Source organism: Epinephelus fuscoguttatus, linkage group LG4 (assembly GCF_011397635.1).
Source record: "Epinephelus fuscoguttatus linkage group LG4, E.fuscoguttatus.final_Chr_v1".
Lineage (NCBI taxonomy): Eukaryota > Metazoa > Chordata > Actinopteri > Perciformes > Serranidae > Epinephelus > Epinephelus fuscoguttatus.
In genome coordinates, this window is record NC_064755.1 from 34,670,935 (window position 1) to 34,688,069 (window position 17,135).

General features: G+C 39.1%; 2 protein-coding genes across 3 annotated transcripts in view; one reads left to right on the top strand and one right to left on the bottom strand.

The window, feature by feature from the left end:
- The window catches only part of ireb2 (iron-responsive element binding protein 2), a 27,730-nt gene extending 17,084 nt beyond the window's left edge, over nt 1-10,646 (bottom strand). The window contains exons 1-3 of the mRNA XM_049573558.1: nt 10,561-10,646; nt 5,469-5,597; nt 1,389-1,475 (exon numbers count right to left, since the gene is read on the bottom strand). Coding sequence (XP_049429515.1) covers nt 1,389-1,475; nt 5,469-5,493 — 112 coding nt within the window. The 5' untranslated portion in view covers nt 5,494-5,597; nt 10,561-10,646. The remainder of the gene's footprint in view (nt 1-1,388; nt 1,476-5,468; nt 5,598-10,560) is intronic.
- slc25a44a (solute carrier family 25 member 44a) lies at nt 10,506-17,135 on the top strand. 2 transcript variants are annotated; one of them, XM_049573571.1, is made up of 4 exons: nt 10,506-10,640; nt 11,842-12,540; nt 12,642-12,769; nt 14,263-17,135. In XM_049573571.1, the coding sequence occupies exons 2-4, from the start codon at nt 11,907-11,909 to the stop codon at nt 14,452-14,454; spliced, it is 954 nt and encodes a 317-aa protein (XP_049429528.1). In that variant the 5' UTR covers nt 10,506-10,640; nt 11,842-11,906; the 3' UTR covers nt 14,455-17,135. The 2 variants fall into 2 exon arrangements, with proteins under 2 accessions (XP_049429528.1, XP_049429529.1); XM_049573572.1 differs by having other exon boundaries at nt 12,647-12,769; nt 14,263-14,427.

Genomic DNA, 17,135 nt, shown 5'->3' on the forward strand with positions numbered 1-17,135 from the left:
ACAGTGCAATGTTTTGCTGGGAATCCTTGGTACGCACCATCAACCCAAACACTATTGCAGATCAAGTACATCTCCTAACGGCCCCCCGATGCATCAATGCAATGCAACATGCCACACCATAAATACTGTTCAGGAATGACTTGCGGAACATGACAAAGAGCTTAAGGCATCGACCTGGCCTCCAAAGTCTTCAGATCCCAGGCTGATGGAGTATTTATGGGACTTGCTGGTACTCGCAGCCTATAAGACCTAAAGGATCCGCCACCAATGCCCCCTGCACACCACAGGGCACCCCCAGAAGTCCCGTGTCAATGCCTCAGCGGGTCAGAGCCATGTCCAATCCAAGGAGGTCGCACTGGGATCGGGGGTACTTTGGGGTACTGGCATGCCTAGTCTGAGTGGGCGGAAGTTTGCTGCATAGATCAGCCTCTCACTGGGCGGAACGAGCCACCCGCTGAAGTCCCGCCCTACCACCTCCGGTTGTGTAGCAGTTGTCAACCGTTTTCAACACGTCCTTTACTAACTTTTGTGGTGTGTGATCTTGCGGGGATGTAGCCATTTTTCTGCCATGGTTCGCGTCCTGTAGGCGATACTTTTGTGGGCGTGTTACACCAAAATCTGTTTCCCCCCAGCAATATTTTTGCAAGCACACTGTTGCTGTGGCACCGCCCAGAACGTTTGTGATTGGTTGAAAGAAATACAAGCAGCCGGGGCGTTTTTTTCTCCAATCTTAAAGTGAGAGTCGGCCTAGCCAGACCTTTCTTTTCTTGAGAAAGGTCTGGTGAGCAAGACTATGGCACGCCCAGTGAAGGCGTGAACAGATTGGGATGTGGGAAATCTGGGGGCTGGTTGCTTGAGCCCTTTGTCACATTCCTCGAGCCACTTCTGAAGTTTTTACGGTGGGCAATGGGAGTTCGGAGGGGTGTTTGGGGGGTGGAGTGTGTCAAGTACCATCAACATGATGTCAGGACCAAAGGTTTCCCTGCTGAACATCGCATGGTAACAAGATCATCAATGCAATTTTCTTGACCTGTCAGGGATTTTTATGTTTTGGCTGATTGGTGTGTGTTCCTCAAGACCTTTGTGTGCATGTTTACACTGCTATCCTGGGACACACCTGTGGTAAACACCACATTATTCTGCGCTAGCACAATATGCTGATAGATTTTTCTGTTGTGTCCATATAAAGAAAATAGAGTTGCACTCTGAAATGTATCATTTAATAAGTTCAGTTGACCATTTGTCTAGCACCACACACAAAGAACATGTTCAGCTATGTGGCCTTCACAATGAATTGAATGATACATTACAAGAGGGATGATATGATACAAGAGGGAATATGTGTATAAACAAGTACCCTTTCTTTTAGTGAGAGGGCCTGAACTCACCATATCTTGGATCATTTAATTTCTGCAGATTGAAGAACTTGATCCTGCCATCTTTCAGTGTGTCGATTAGATGGCTATATGGGTGCTCTGCAGAGGAAAAACAAGCACTTAGTAATACAACTGTAATTCCTTTTAGTGTAGGACACTTCCAGATATGATCACTTCCAATCAGATTTTTTTTTTGCCTCAACATGTCTGACTTCAGGTTGGACAGGTTTACTCTGGGAGATTATAAAAACAGATGTGACAAACAAATGTTTAAGTACATGATTGGTGACACTTTCCCAGCAGAGATCTCAAAGTTCAAGTAAGGAGTAGGCTTAAAGGGACAGTTCACCCGAAAATCTTACCTGTAGTGCTGTTTATCAGTCTAGATTGTTTTGGTGTGAGTTGCAGAGAGTTGGAGATATTGGCTGTAGAGATGTCTGCCTTCTCTCCGATATAATGGAACTAGACGGCACTCATGATCCTGTTACTCAAGATAATCCACAGACTTTGTTGTGAGCAGTTTCATGTAGGAACTATTTTCTTTCTACCAAACTTCACAAGCCAACCAAATCTCTATGCAGAAGGAAACGTGCATCTACTCATGGACGAGAGGCTCATGTAAACATTAATGGTGTCCTCCTCGGCTAAGCAGTATCATAAGTTAGCTCAGTGGTGCTAGTTGAGCTAGCAGTAGATGCACACTCCCTTCTGCATGGTGATACAGTTCAGTAAAAAGAAACAGTTCCTATATGAAACTGCTCACAACAAGGTCTGTGGATTATCTTAAGTAACCAGGTCATGATTTCTGTTAAGAGACGTTGCTGTTGAGTTTTTCAAATGAATTTGTTGGCACTTTGAGCACCAAAGGCTGAGTGCCATCTAGGTCCATTATACTGCAGAGAAGGCAGACAACTCTACAGCTGATATCTCCAACACTCAGCAATTCACACCAAAACAATCTAGACTGATAAACAGCACTACAGGTAAGTGGAAAAATATGTATTTTTGCTTTTGGGGTCTCTTTAAGGCATCTCTAAGAAAATGGCAGGAGACCTCCTCAATTTTTCTGCGGCATGTGTGCACTTAGAGCATCCAAAGAGTTGGCTTATGACACACAATATTGTGTTAGTGGTTATAAGAAGCTGGGTGGCTGCTCTCAAGAACAGCCAAACTTTGGATTATCTTGGTAAGTGCCTTGGAGAATGTAACAATAAAAAATTGACAGTGCATTATGGGGCAAAATATAGATTAAATGCCAAGGGAAGAGAAATGAAAATGATCTCCCTGGTTTCATTTCTTCCTCTGTGGCTTTTAACTATATTGAAGTGAGCTCGTGCAGGATGTGGTTACCTTAACCAAGATGGTTTTGTACCAGATTAGCACTTCATGACAGTACAGACTCAACAGTTTGGGTCAAAAGATGAGGCTGTTGCTGCTTAATGCTGATGTTCTCCTTTGAACTTTGTGTAGAAACTTGGCTAAGCAAGTGCTGAGCCCCTATGGTAAGAAAGTTATCTTGTGAATCTTGGCACCGCACTATTCACTGGTCTCACAACAGGTTATCATGCTGTAACATTGGCTCTCGGGTTACTGGCTTTGAAAGCCACACTTTTGTGATGATTATGAAACTGCATACATCACACCACACCCAAATATGAATTGTGTAAAATCATTTCATACTGTATTTCTTTAAAATGTGTTATATTTCTGGTTTCCCAAATCCTAAACATGAACATGAATAAATACAAAGTGGAAGAATGCTCTCATGCAACCCTGCCGCAATCAGTCAATCACGAAGGCATGCAGAGGTGAAAGTCAAAGGAAAAGATGTCACCAAACATTTCAGAGAACTGGTTTAGTCTAGTTTAGAGTTTTACAAATCTGATAATAAACCAGTGTGAATGACACACTGGGGACTTTGTATCGTCTTCATCTGCAGTACTTCCTCAAAACATGTTCACAAGTGGTGGGGCACTGCAGTAAGAGCATTATCAGCAGAGTCAAATATTGTCTTAATAAGAGTTTATGCTCTTGACTCCACTGCAACCTATTTTGTAGCTAAATTATTAAAAACTGCTGATGAAGAATTTGGCATCATATGTTTATATGAATTTTCCTTTCATTACTACTGCAATCAATATAATGATTAAATATTAATATCATAATTTTATTTTCCCTAAACTTTATACTGTTACTTGTTTTTGCCCACTCATCCACCTCTGCCCATGCTACTATTTAGTGCACATTTGTGTTTATGTGTATGCTTGTGTGTGTGTGTGTGTGTGTGTGTGTGTGTGTGTGTGTGTGTGTCGGCATGTGTTTACTTGTTTTATGTATTACATCATTTGTGGAGATGTGTGTGGGTGTGTGTATATGATATGGTACTTGTTAAAATGCTAATGGCAAGTCTAAATTGGCAGCTAGAGGTAGACTTAGCTATGACTACATGACCCCCAGATATGTATATGTGTACCGTGTTGTATGATGCTATATGTTGTTTTGTTATTTGTCTTAATCTCCTGAGACCCTGTGTCCTCATATGAAGACATCACATTTTTGGGTTTACTTGACCTTACACTTCATTCTACTTAATTTAGACCTGTTGTCCTCAGTCATGGACACTTTTTGTGCCATGTAATGGACGTAAGACCGCAACACACTCATCCATGTAAAAAGAGGATGGAAGCCATCTCTGCCAAGTCAGTCTGCAGCTGACCCCGACACAAAAATGGACAAAACCTGATCACATTTTATGGTTGAAACTTGTTTCTTTATGATTAATAATTTCTGTAGTTTAATATGGCAACAAATTTGACAAATTTTAGCAATAGTAACAAGCTAAGACACTGTTAACTGGGGAGTACTTGCTTTAAGACTTCAGGCTTTATTAAAGTCTTGTTTGAGGACATTGGGACTAAGTTATTGTTGACAGTGTTTAGTTTTTTGTACTCATCATGTCCTACTGATCCCAAATAGCTAGGAGAAATTAAAAATGCATACCAAACAAAAGTTCGGGTCTCAGGAGGTCAATGGAATAATAATAATGGCAGTAAGCAGAAATGCTCCGTCTCTGTGGGATGTGGTCTGATGATACACAATCAGCTTGCAGATCACTCCCATGTTTTGAACATAACAACATCATAACCTCACATTTCCCTGCCTCACTGTGATGCTTTTTGTCAGCTAGCGTTTTAAAATAACTGTATGCAAACACTGACCCAATGCAGAGCAGACTGAATGTAAAACACACAGTATCATGTAGACTACTTGCAGTACAAGAAAAACACTGGATGCTCACTTGTGAGATCCTGTGGAGATATAACCTGATGTGAACCTGATTTCACTGGTAAGACATGCCTGCTGAAAATGCCCCATTATTGTTGGGCAACATAAAGGTCAAATAGCACAGAGGTAATGCTGCACTATCATATGGGTGGGTGCGTGATCAGACAATGTCATTGTCACTATGGCTTATATTAATCACATTATTATGAGATCCGTTACATGATGAAATTAAAAGCAACCCTTGTCTTGTTACACAATAACATCAACTGTAAAATCACACACTGTAACAGCAAGCTAATATAATAAGTGGTGATGACAGTGCTGTTTGCGGACATCCTCATACGTTAAATCATCTGTGCATGTGTCCTGACGACAAGGTAAGGAAGGCAGCTACAAAGCTAGCTAGCACTCGTCCTTATCGTGAAGCACACTCTAGCTAGCTGAGTCCTTATCGTGCGGCTGTCTGAACGTCTTGACGAGATAAAAACAGGCCATTACAACACAATTAATGCTTAGCTAGAAAGTGTATTGTCCTTATGAGCGGGGCAAATCCACCTCTAACCCGCTAATTTAACGGCTCTCTGTTAGTAGTGGAGCAAACACTAACGTTACCAAGCTAGCTGATGTTAGCTTTAATGTCCCCAACACTGTTTGACGCCGGTTCACTTTATGTAATATTGACTAAAAACAAGCGACAGCCATTTTATGAGCAATGTCGTCTTTCTTTAATCGATTCATGTCTTCATAGGTGCTCAGCTGATCGGATAACAGCTCGCTAGGTAAGGTTAGCAGAAGACACCTCTTTACCTTTGACTGGGGAAGTGAGCGCCATGATGACTTCTGAAATCAACACGACCCGTTCTCACGACTGAACTGGCAGCACCGAGCCGACCAATCAGAGGGCGGGGATCTGAGGACACGCCCACCCATCGGTGACTGCCAAAATAAAAACATTATAAAACAGCACATCATAAAGATGGAGCCATTTAATAGATAAGTCCTGTCCTCAATGAACTCTCTGCAACACTGAATAACAAAGTGCAATATATCTGTTTTATGGTTGAACATATTGTTTTACTCTTTGGGAAATTATGCATGTATGTTAACTTGTTTTAATCTTAGGGAATTTTTAAATTTCAGTCCCAAATTTTAAGTAGTTTTTGACTGAAATTAAATGCTATTTTGAGTCTCTGAAATATGTAGCCTCGCGTCACCAGGCTCTTCACATAAAGTGAAAGAGCCTGGTTTTTATTCACTCTGAATTTTGTCTGGATTCTAGTTCCGGTCTAGAGAGCGGATGCAGAATTCACCAAATTCACCAAAGTAAAAGTGTTCACCAAAGTAAAACTTTAAATTCTGGCACGCCATCGATTTGGGGTGATGAGGGTTGTAAGAAAATCGATTAACTTAATGGCTTGGGGCTTTTCTTGTAAATTATATTCTTTAAATTAAAAGTTTCACCGCATTTTTATTAGCTTGGTGCTTTTATTTTGACGGAAAGGCGCATGCATCCATTTAACTTAAATCCGTCACCCATTGTCAGATGTGGTTGTAAACCAAGGGAAAATGTAGTCAGTGGCCCTTCAATCATTATTTATTTGTTTGTTTGTTTTTTGGGTGAGGCATGATAATAATAATGACAAATAAAATAAATAAATAAAAGTAATAATAGAAATATCAAATGTGATTGCTAATTTGTGGGTAAAGCTTTTGTACATGTTTATGTGTATTTTTCATTAATATCAATTATATTTTATCTTTTTTATTTATGTGTGTTCCCTTTATTTTACTACTCAGTTTGGTATTATCGTTGCTCATTTATCACATATATAAATATCTTCTTCTATTTTTTTGCAGGCAGTATAAGGAAGAGCAGGGGATTATTAAGTTTCTTAAAGGTAATTCTATTTTTTTTTTTTAAATTCAGTCCCATATTTTAAGTAGTTTCTGACAGAAATTGAATGCCATTTTGAGTCTCTGAAATTTGTTACAATTTAAAAAAAAAAAAAATCCTTAAGATTTACTTAGTACTACTACTACAAATAAATGATCCTTATCTATTATTTATTACTATTATTTTTTATTTATTTTATTATCATTTTTTTTTGCCAATTACTGGTATAAGGATAATAATAATGACAATAGATAAATGAGAGTAATAATAAAAATATCAAATGTGAAAACTAAATTGTGTATAGCCTTTATATATGTTTGTGTTTATTTAATTTCATTCATTTAATCTTTGTGTGTGTTTATTTTATTTTACCACTTAGTTTGGTATTATCTTTGCTCATTTACCACATATATAAATATCTCCTTATATTTTTTTATACAGGCAGTATAAGGGAGGGGTGGGAGATTGTCAAGGAAAAAGGCTTGTTATCGAATGTTCTCTTTTTGTCAAAAATATGGTGTAAGAAAAGATATCAAATGTGCATTCTGAAACAATGATGCTGACACTGTATAAAAGTAAAATAAATGAATGAAAATAAAATACATAAAATACAAAATTAATCAGGGCCTAAACCAAAAGGTGTGTATGACAACATTCTTTGGTGATCATGTACACAACAAAATAGATTTATGAACATTGCTGCATAGGCTTCTTCTTTTTTAAGATTTAGAATTTTGGTGTCCAAAGTTTGATTTGGAGTCAATGCACTGGTGCCAGTATGATTAAAAGCATCCTTTACATTAGTACATTAGTTCACACTTTACAACAAAACAGAGGAGAAAAAGAGATATTTGAATTTATGGCCTCCAGAAAAATAAATATGATAAACAAAGAAAAAAAGAATGTATGACATCAATCTGAAATAAAAAATAACGGGCTGATCATTCTAAGCCTCTGCCATAGTTAGTAAACACACACATGTTTGGGGTAAACATGACGGTACATGTCTCTGAGTGTTTGTGACTTTAAAACTGCAGCTGCAAACATCCCACGTGACTGTGCAGTTGTGACTGTGCTGCCTTCAGGGAACCTCCGACCATATCTGTGCCGCATTCAAGTGACCTTGGTCAGAGACAAACTATTGTTATGTGTCCTGTAAAAACTGCAGTTCTTGTAGCTTGTGGAGCAAGATTTATAATCTGAAATATAAGGTATGTATCAAGTAAAATATTCTTTACAATATTGTTTTGTATTCAGATTCTTGATGTTTTCATTTGTTTTATATCTTCGTGTTCCAGATATCAGCGTTGGAATTTAACTAAGTACATTTACTCAGGTACTGTACTTCATTACAGTTATGAGCTAATAATCATACGTTATTTGTGTGTGTCCACCTGAAACATTTACTGCGATAAACTGTATAGAGAAATATTGTACTTGTAACCATTCATTTATTTGACTGCTGTTTGTGGGTGTGTCACTGTGCACTTTGAGGTTTAACAAACTGAATCTTGTTCAGTCTATAAAATATGATGCATGGTTATAAAATAAATTATTCGGCAGTGTATAAATCAGTTTACATTAGTCTTCTCAAAACAAGCTTAATCATTAAATGCATACATACTAATGCATTAGTTATAATATTAAAATAATTGTATGATAATGAGACTGACAGGGACGATTCTGCTGTGTAATGAGTGGTTTTTATACTTTTAAGTACATTTAGCTATTGATACAGTATTTATATTTTTACTTCAGTGTGGTTATGAATGCATGACTTTTACTTGTAATGGAGTAATTATTATATTGCAGTATTCCTACTTTTACTTAAGCAAATTGTCTAAGCACTTCTTACATGTCCTCTTTCAAATTAATGGGGGGAAAAAAGTCCTGAATACACATGTAGGTGTTTATTTTTGTTCAGATTTTTGTTCTTGAAATGTATTGAAAAAGCACAGATTTATTAAGATAATGCCTCATTTGCTTTTGTAAATATAAAATTCAAGAAAACTTGTAATCTGACCACTCAAAGCGCTTTTTACAGTATGAGTCACATTCAGCCATTCACACACACATTCACACACTGGTGGCCAAGGCTGGAAATGTTTGCAAATTAGCACATATAAAATAAGATAATGCCTCATTTGCATCTTTAAACATAAAATTTAAGAAAACTTGTACCACAAAAAAATTGTCTTAATGCAAGTTAACAACTATTTAAAAAAAAAAATCCATGGTGATATCTATATTAGTTTAAGAATGTACCCATATGTCTTTTTTTTTGTTTTTGTCTAAAACTGTTTGGAATTTTTAATAGACATATCTTTAAGGGCCATTTTCTTTTCTTGCCTTTTTCTTTCCATAATTTTTTTTTAATCATACTCTGAGCCAAAAATATCAACTTTAGTATCACTAACACACACCAAACTTTCGTTATACAGAGGGGTTTATTCATATATCATTCATAGCCTGATTTATAAAACATTTTATTTTGTATAAATGGGCTGTTGTCAGTATTTTTTGATGTATGGAGTCATTCAAAGATATAAAAAAATAACCCTAATAAGACTTTTGAACCTGGCTTCATCCAATGTTAAGATTTTTGTTCTGGAAATGTTTGCAAACGTGCACATGTTAAATTAGATAATGCCTCGTTTGTGTATTTAGAATTAAAATTTCAGCAAACTTGTAGTTGTACAAAAAAATATCTTAATGTCAATAAAACTGTTTAAAAAGTTCCATGGTGATATCTATTAGTAAAAATTTTAACCTTCTGTCTTATTTTTTGTCTTTGTAAAATACATATTTTTAAAGGCCATTTTCTCATTAGGATTTTTTTTTTTTTTTTTTTAAGTTGGTTCATTTTTCATCGTACTCTGAAACAGGTAGGTTTATTCCTGTCTATATCCTGAAGGGTTTTATCGAGAGGTTTATTCATATATCATCCATAGCCTGATTTAAAAAACATTTTTAAGGGCTGTTGACAGTATTTTCTGATTTATGGTGTCATAAAAAGAGATATCCAAAATACCCTTTATGAAAGTCTTTGACTCTAATATGAAAACAGAGTAAAACAAGAATTTGGAACCTGGATTTTTGTTCTGGAAATGTTTGCAAATTAGCTCAGATTAAATAAGATAATGCCTTATTTGCATATTTAAACATAACACTTAAGAGAACTTGTAATATCAAAAAGAGTCTTAATGTAGATTAATGACTGGGGAAGTTCAATGGTGATATCTATTAGTGAAAAATGTATTTACTTATTTATTTTTATCGTGGTACGTGTACTTTAGTATGTGTATTGTGGTATGTCTGTTGTAGTAGATGTGTTGTGGGATATGTTGTGATGTTTGAACTGTGGTGTGTGTACTGTGGCATGTGTTCTGAGGTGTGTTTATTGTAGTGTGTGGATTGTGGTTTATGTATTTTATTGTGCCTTCCATGTTTATTATGTACTGTTGTTGTAAACTTATAATAATAACATTTTAGCACCACATCTAAAAGCCAATTAGGGACAAGAGTTGAAATTAGGCAACAAACTCTGTGCAACACATCAGTCTTATACTTTGTGTTGGAAGTATGTTACATTGCATCGTCCCTGTCAAATAAATAAATAAATAAATAAATACATATATAAATGTACAAATAAATACCCTTGTGTCTTATTTTTATGTCTTAAAGTGTTTTGAATTTAAAGGGCGTTTTCTTCTTCTCCCCTTAACGCTTTTTTTGCACATAGGTCGTTTGAAATTCCTACATTTGCATTGGACCCTGAATGCATCATGATCGTCAAATTCATCAAACTGCTAACGTTAACTCGCTAAGTTAATTAAACCGTTGTAGCGTTCAAATGGAAAAGAAAACAACGTTAAAACCAAGTGTTTTAAATCTATTATTAGTTAGTAATGTTAATAACAACACATTGCAGTGAAGCACAACCCCTGACCTTTCACCTTTGACTGTGTTTGTTCGCAGCAGTAATGGACGGAAGACATGACCCACCTTGTAGCAGAGCAGGCCGTGACAGTTAACCGTTACCGTGGAGGCGGAAGGTGAACCGGAGCTGAATGACCCTCTAACAGGTGAGTTTTATCGGTGTGTTTGGGTGAAAACTCAGGCTTATTCCTCGCACAGCTGGCTCAGTGTCGCTCCTGTTGTTTAGCTAGCTAACACACAGCGCGTGAACACTGTGTGACATTGCACGTGCGTCTCTTCCCCCTTTTCTTCAGTAACGGCTGCAGAAGACAACAATAAAAATGGCTGAGTGGACTCTCACATGGCAGTGTTGTGAAACTGCCTCGCTGCTAGTGTGAAGGTGAAGTTGTAGATAAAGATAATCAGGGTTTTTGGTTGCTGTCGGTCATTGTGGCTCTGCTCTGAACACCAGCTGCACTCAAGTTTTACGTTTCATTAGCAAACTAGTTCATGTAGTCAGACTTCCTCTATGTGTCCTGTTTTATCTTATAAGGTAACGTTAGGTATCTTAAATGTTTTGTGTTGATACGGCCCGAGGCACCAACTTCTGCATTCTTCTCTGTTGGTGTTAGCTGGTAACAGGAAGCCGTTCAGGTCTGTCAGGTCCATCAGGTTGTGACTTGTTTACTTAAATGTTTACAGGTTTGTCTTTACACAAGTTAAACTGTGTCTGTGACAGAGTAGTATATAAATTGCGCAACATTACCACAACAAGGACATACCATTGTCCTTGTTGCAAATCAGCCTGCTCAGTTCAGGATTGCAAAGAGGATGTGAGAGAAATGATCCTGATTATTGTGAGGACTCACAAAAAATTCAGTCTTAAATATGCAACAATAATGAAACTTAGCGAGGAAGTCTGTATATAAAAAAATAGAAACAACACTGAGTAATTAAAAAACAGCACATCAGCACAGATCATTGCCAGCTCCAGTTTTTTGATTAATTAACAGAATATATGTATATTTTTTTGTAGTTTTTCAAGAAAATATGCTCAAATTTAGTTTGTGTCAGCTTGTTTTATCTGAGAATTTGCTGCATTTGTGTGTCTTATAATTCTAAGTATGTGCTGGCATCTGGGCAAAACAACACTTTATATTTTTCACGATATTCTAAAATTTACACACCAAATGATTGACTGATTAAGCAAGAACATAACTAGCAGATAATTAATAAGGGTAATAGTAGCAGGATGTTCATTACGCAAGAGCGAAAGTCCAAATTCTGAATGAACAAATTTGAGTGAACCCAGCAGGTTCTTACGTCTGATTGCAGGATGTTTCTGATGCTGATTGCTCTCGTTTGCAGGTGTGATGGCAGCCAAAGGCCTGATGACGTGGCTCTAGCGGTGCAGCGCTGCCCTAGCCGGCACCATGCAGCAGAAAGGTGCAATCCAAATTATAGAATGGGAGGACCTGGACAAGAGGAAGTTCTACTCCCTGGGTGTGTTCATGACCTTGACCACCAGGGCCACCGTCTACCCGGCCAGTCTCATCCGCACTCGGCTCCAGGTGCAAAAGGGAAAGGCGCTCTACTCCGGCACCTTTGACGCTTTCTGCAAGATCCTGCGTATGGAGGGGGTGCGGGGCCTCTACCGTGGCTTCATGGTCAACACATTCACTCTGGTCTCAGGACAGGCTTATATCACTACGTACGAACTGGTGCGTAAGTATGTGTCCCAGTACTCACCCAGTAACACGGTGAAGTCGGTGGTGGCTGGAGGATCCGCCTCCCTGGTGGCTCAGACCATCACTGTGCCCATAGACGTGGTGTCCCAGCACCTGATGATGCAAGGACAGGGGGAACACCTGACTCGCTTCAAGGCCAAACCCAAAATGATGCTGGCAACGACAAAGCGCAGACTGACTTTCGGGCAAACCCGTGACATTACGGTGCAGATATTCGCAGCCGATGGTTTCAGGGGATTTTATAGGGGCTACGTGGCATCGCTACTCACGTACATCCCGAACAGCGCACTATGGTGGCCTTTTTATCACTTTTATGCAGGTAAGTCGACACCAGTTTACAGTAGCTGTTCCAAGCTGCTACCTGCATGACTGAAACCACAAATATATTGGCCTTACGCTGTTTTTAAATTGTGTTCCCAGAGCAGTTGTCGTTGATGGCACCAAGTACGTGCCCCCATCTGATTCTGCAGGCTCTGGCAGGACCAATGGCAGCAGCAACCGCCTCCACCATCACCAACCCCATGGATGTTGTTCGAGCAAGAGTACAGGTAAACACGGAAACACACCACCATAAAAGATTTAAGAGTGTGATTAGGAGTTTATGAACATTTTAAAAAGCTAGTTAATGTCTGCGTTCACTTACCAGGAGCATTGTGGAAAAGATTTTTAGATCGCATTTAGACTTAGAAACTCCACAAGGCAGGATCTCTTCAGTTGCAGGGGGAAACTTCGGGATACAAAGACACATTTCACTGCATTTGCTGTACTTTGATCAAGTCTGTCAGATCTGCATTGGACAACATGAGTTGACCTTACCCTGCATGTGATAAACAAGGACAATATTGACCCACTTTATTGGCCTAATTCCCATTACAGTGAAGTGATGACTGAGCAAGTGGAAGCTTTAATTAAGCTAACATAACATTAGGTTGTTCAGTGATAAAACCTGCTGCTGTGTGTTTAAATCAACAGTCTCTTTCCTCCGGCTGCATGAATGAGCAAACAAAACTATCACAGATTTTTTTAAGGTACACCAAAGAAAATACAAGACTCACTCAAGGGCTGACCTGAATACTTAAAGGCTTTAAAGCTCCAATTGTTGCCATGACAATCTACGTCCACATCAGTACTTGAATGCTTCGTTTTTGTTTCATTTTTTCTTTGAACAGAAAATCCAACATCCTGCTCTTGCTCAGCTTCACAGTTTATTAGTAACACTAATGTTAAGTCCTCCTGGAACTTCGTCAAGAGTGTTTAACCACTTTTCTGTTCAAAGACACAGGTGCTATTTTCCAACGCACCTGCATTTGAGACAGTTGGATGTGCGAATACCTTTCTTCAAACTTGTTTCATTGTTTCACCACTAATTTGGTGGCGGAAACAAAAAAGAGGTGCAATTATTGACCCTCGTGAGGAAAAGGAACAGGTGAGACGAATTGTGGACGGGTATCTGCAGCCGGCAGCTACAGTGAGGTGCTTGCTTTGCATTTAGTGATGCGGACTGTCCAGCAGCATTAAGAACTTAATGAAAGTGTTAAGTCCTACCAAAGTTGAGTTGCGTTGGGGTGGTTGATTAGTGTAAATGAATAAACTTAATCCAGGATTTCAGTATTAAATTTGCACCACAGAAGCAGGCCCTCGGTGCAGGAATTCTCTCAGTTCCAAATACAGCTGAAGTCAGCTCTTTTTTTCTGTTGCTACACTTCCTCTAGTTCCTAACATGACTCGATAGTTCCTCAACTTGCTCCTGATTTTGGTGCAGTATCGGGCTGATTTTGGAGCTGATGTTTTTATAAAATTTACTGGCTTTTCAGGCAAATCAGATTTGTTTTTCAGTCAGATCTTTGATTGGGTGATATCAGACTTATTAGAATTGTCAACTCGTCGCACTTTGTTTTCATCTGCAGTCGTCACAAAAGTTGAGATGAGAAAGTTCATTCTTGACCTTTAAAACAGCAACTAATAAAAGAATGAACATTTAATGTAACCATAAATGTATTAGTAAATAACAGATGATTTACCAGTCTCCTGTGTGTTAAAGGTGGAGGGACGATCGTCTGTCATTGAAACGTTCAAGCAGCTGCTGGCAGAGGAGGGCGTCTGGGCGATGACCAAGGGGCTGTCAGCCCGCATCATTTCCTCCACACCCACGTCAGTGCTCATCGTGGTGGGATACGAGACACTGAAGAGACTGAGCCTGCGAGCTGAGCTTGTAGAGACCAGACACTGGTAAAACGCCAGAGAGAACCAGGACAACCTCGTACTGTGCGTCACCTCCGCACAGCCCGGCAGGAACTTTTCACACAGGAGACATCGACCCAGATCCATGACCAGATCAGCCTTGGGGTAACTGCTCACCTGTTTAAGCTGTGTCCACACGCCTTGTTAGTTACAAGTGTTATAATCTTGCCATTTTCTATTTGTCAGACCCATTTCCACTGGCCCCTTTTCTTCTTGTTCTGCTAAACTGTTACTGTGAAATATGACGATATGAGTGAAAACAATGTGCTGCATTTAGCCAAAAATCTCCATCTTAAGCAAAAACATGACAAATCTTAAAATTTGACAGATGACTGAAGAACATAGCCTCGTAAAGGACAGATTTTTTTGATTAACGCCTCCTGTATTGTATATTTTAACAATATGAAATCACTGCCCCAGTGTACTTTCACCTGGATATGTGGCAGGTCACTGTTTGTTTTTTTACTGTGTCATACTTTAACTGCACCGAGGCAGCTTCAGCTCGTGAACACTCAACGCACGTTTTGATTTCACGATCCAGCCGGGTTCAGTTTTTTTTAAATAGAGCGACTCTGCCTGTATGTATTTTAATAGTTTTCAATGTGCCATAATCTTCAGACACGAATGCCTTCTTTGTCTAATTGAACACTTGAGGAGCAGGAAAGCTTGATGTCTGTGTGCATTCCAGTGAAAAGAAAATTTAGCACAAGTTGTGAAACATCTGCAAAGAATCTCACGTTCGCTTCGGCCTAATTGAAGAGAGAATAAAATGTATTATCTAAGTATAGCAATGCTGTTGAATTGTACACAAGAAATTAGCAAATCTTCAAAGAGTGAAAATTAAACTAGACTTCTGAAAGAATATTTAACAACTTGTTTGATGTTCTGCTTACTCACAGGACAACAAACATTACATTTAGTCTTTGTGAAAACAGGCCTGAGTTTGTGCACTTAAAGGCTTTCTGTAATGAGTGTGTAGCTGTGTCACATGATTTATTCACCATCAGTCGTGGAGTCAGTGGTGCAGGTTTAATGATGAACTCTTATTATGGTGTGTTGATCAGGTGGGTGTTTCTGCTTCTTTTTGTTCCCGTTTGTGTAAATGGACTGTACAAAACAAAGTGGAGCTTGAAGCAGAAGGTGTAAATTTAACGTTACAGGCCTTAGACCACATTAAAGAGGTGGGAATTTTCCCCATGGGGCACTTCTACTGTTGATAATCTTGTACATTATTTATACTATTCAGATGACAGAGGATCTAATCTGCAACTGAAACTTCAACCACTGGGCGGTTGGGTTTGGTTACAGCTACCACAGAAAGAGTAAAGGCAGCAGCACCACACCCGTAGACAAAACTAAACTCCAAAGTTGCCTTCAGATTTCACCAGCCACCTAATGGGATAGTTAAATTTTTTTGTAGTGGGGCCCTTAATCATAGTTGATGTATCACCTACAGTAGATGACGGTGGTCACGCCCCCAGTTGGGAGAAGCAGGCAGGAGTACAGACACGGAAAATAAGCAATGCTCTGCTGTGGACAGGGCAGCAACAAAACGCATTTTAAGGCTCGGATGCACCAAACCAACTTCAGAGAACCAGCAGTGACGAAGGCCCCCTGCTTTGTCACCTGATGTTGCCATGTCTCAGCACATGAACACACTGCTAGTTAGCCAGTCAGCACATTAACAACACTTCCGGTGTGGAAAGAACAAAGCATATTTACAGTGCACCAGGGAACAATAACACGAACCATCATGAAACTTTCTGCTAAAGAACTTGGGCTCAAGAAAAATAATCATGCCTAAAATAAGTTTGTTTCAGTCACACTCCCTCTTGACTTTAGCCCATTGTTTACTTTCCTCACTTCTGTTTCTCTTCTTGTGCACTGTGCTAAACTGCCAATCAGAATACTCCTTTTGCAGACAGACTCCACTGCCGACATGCTAAATCAGCCAAGAAAAAAAGCTGACTTGGGGCCAATGAGAGGCAACGATGCAGGACACACCGCATCAACGAGGGCAGCAGACACTCGCTTGGTGTGTCAGAGCCGTCATCACTGTTTTTGTCAATGGAGTCTGGCTTTGAAGAGGGCAAAATAACGGCTTCAGTTCCCTGTTGGAGAGGGCCGCCTGTCAGTGGGTAAAGCAGTGAAAATATTCAAAATATAGTGCACACATTTCGCTGCTGCCCCTCTACAGCAGTACATTGCTTAGCTTCTGTATCAGTACTCCTGCCTGCTTCTCCAAACTGGGGCCATGCTGACTGCCATCTAATGTATGTAACACACCAATTATGGATAAGTACCTCATACAGCCCCACTTCAAAAACTTCAAACTATTCTTTTAATGAGTGTGAGGTACAGCAACAAGGCCGTGTTTAGAGATGATTATCACTGCCAGAACACACACCTCAGTGAGGTTTGATTCGCTTCTCTTTCTTATCTAAATGCAAACCACAGTCTTCAGTCTACAACACAATGTATGATGATATGAATGATCGACCCCAGTATCTGAAGTGATGTAATTGATTTCTGAAAAGCAAATTTAATGGACTTTTGCCTGTAAGGAGGAAGTGCTACATGTATATTATCAGAGACTTGTTAAGAGTAGTTTGATGTGTTGGGAGACTTTGTGGACCTTTGATGAAAAGTAATAAAGAATTCTGAATCACTGCA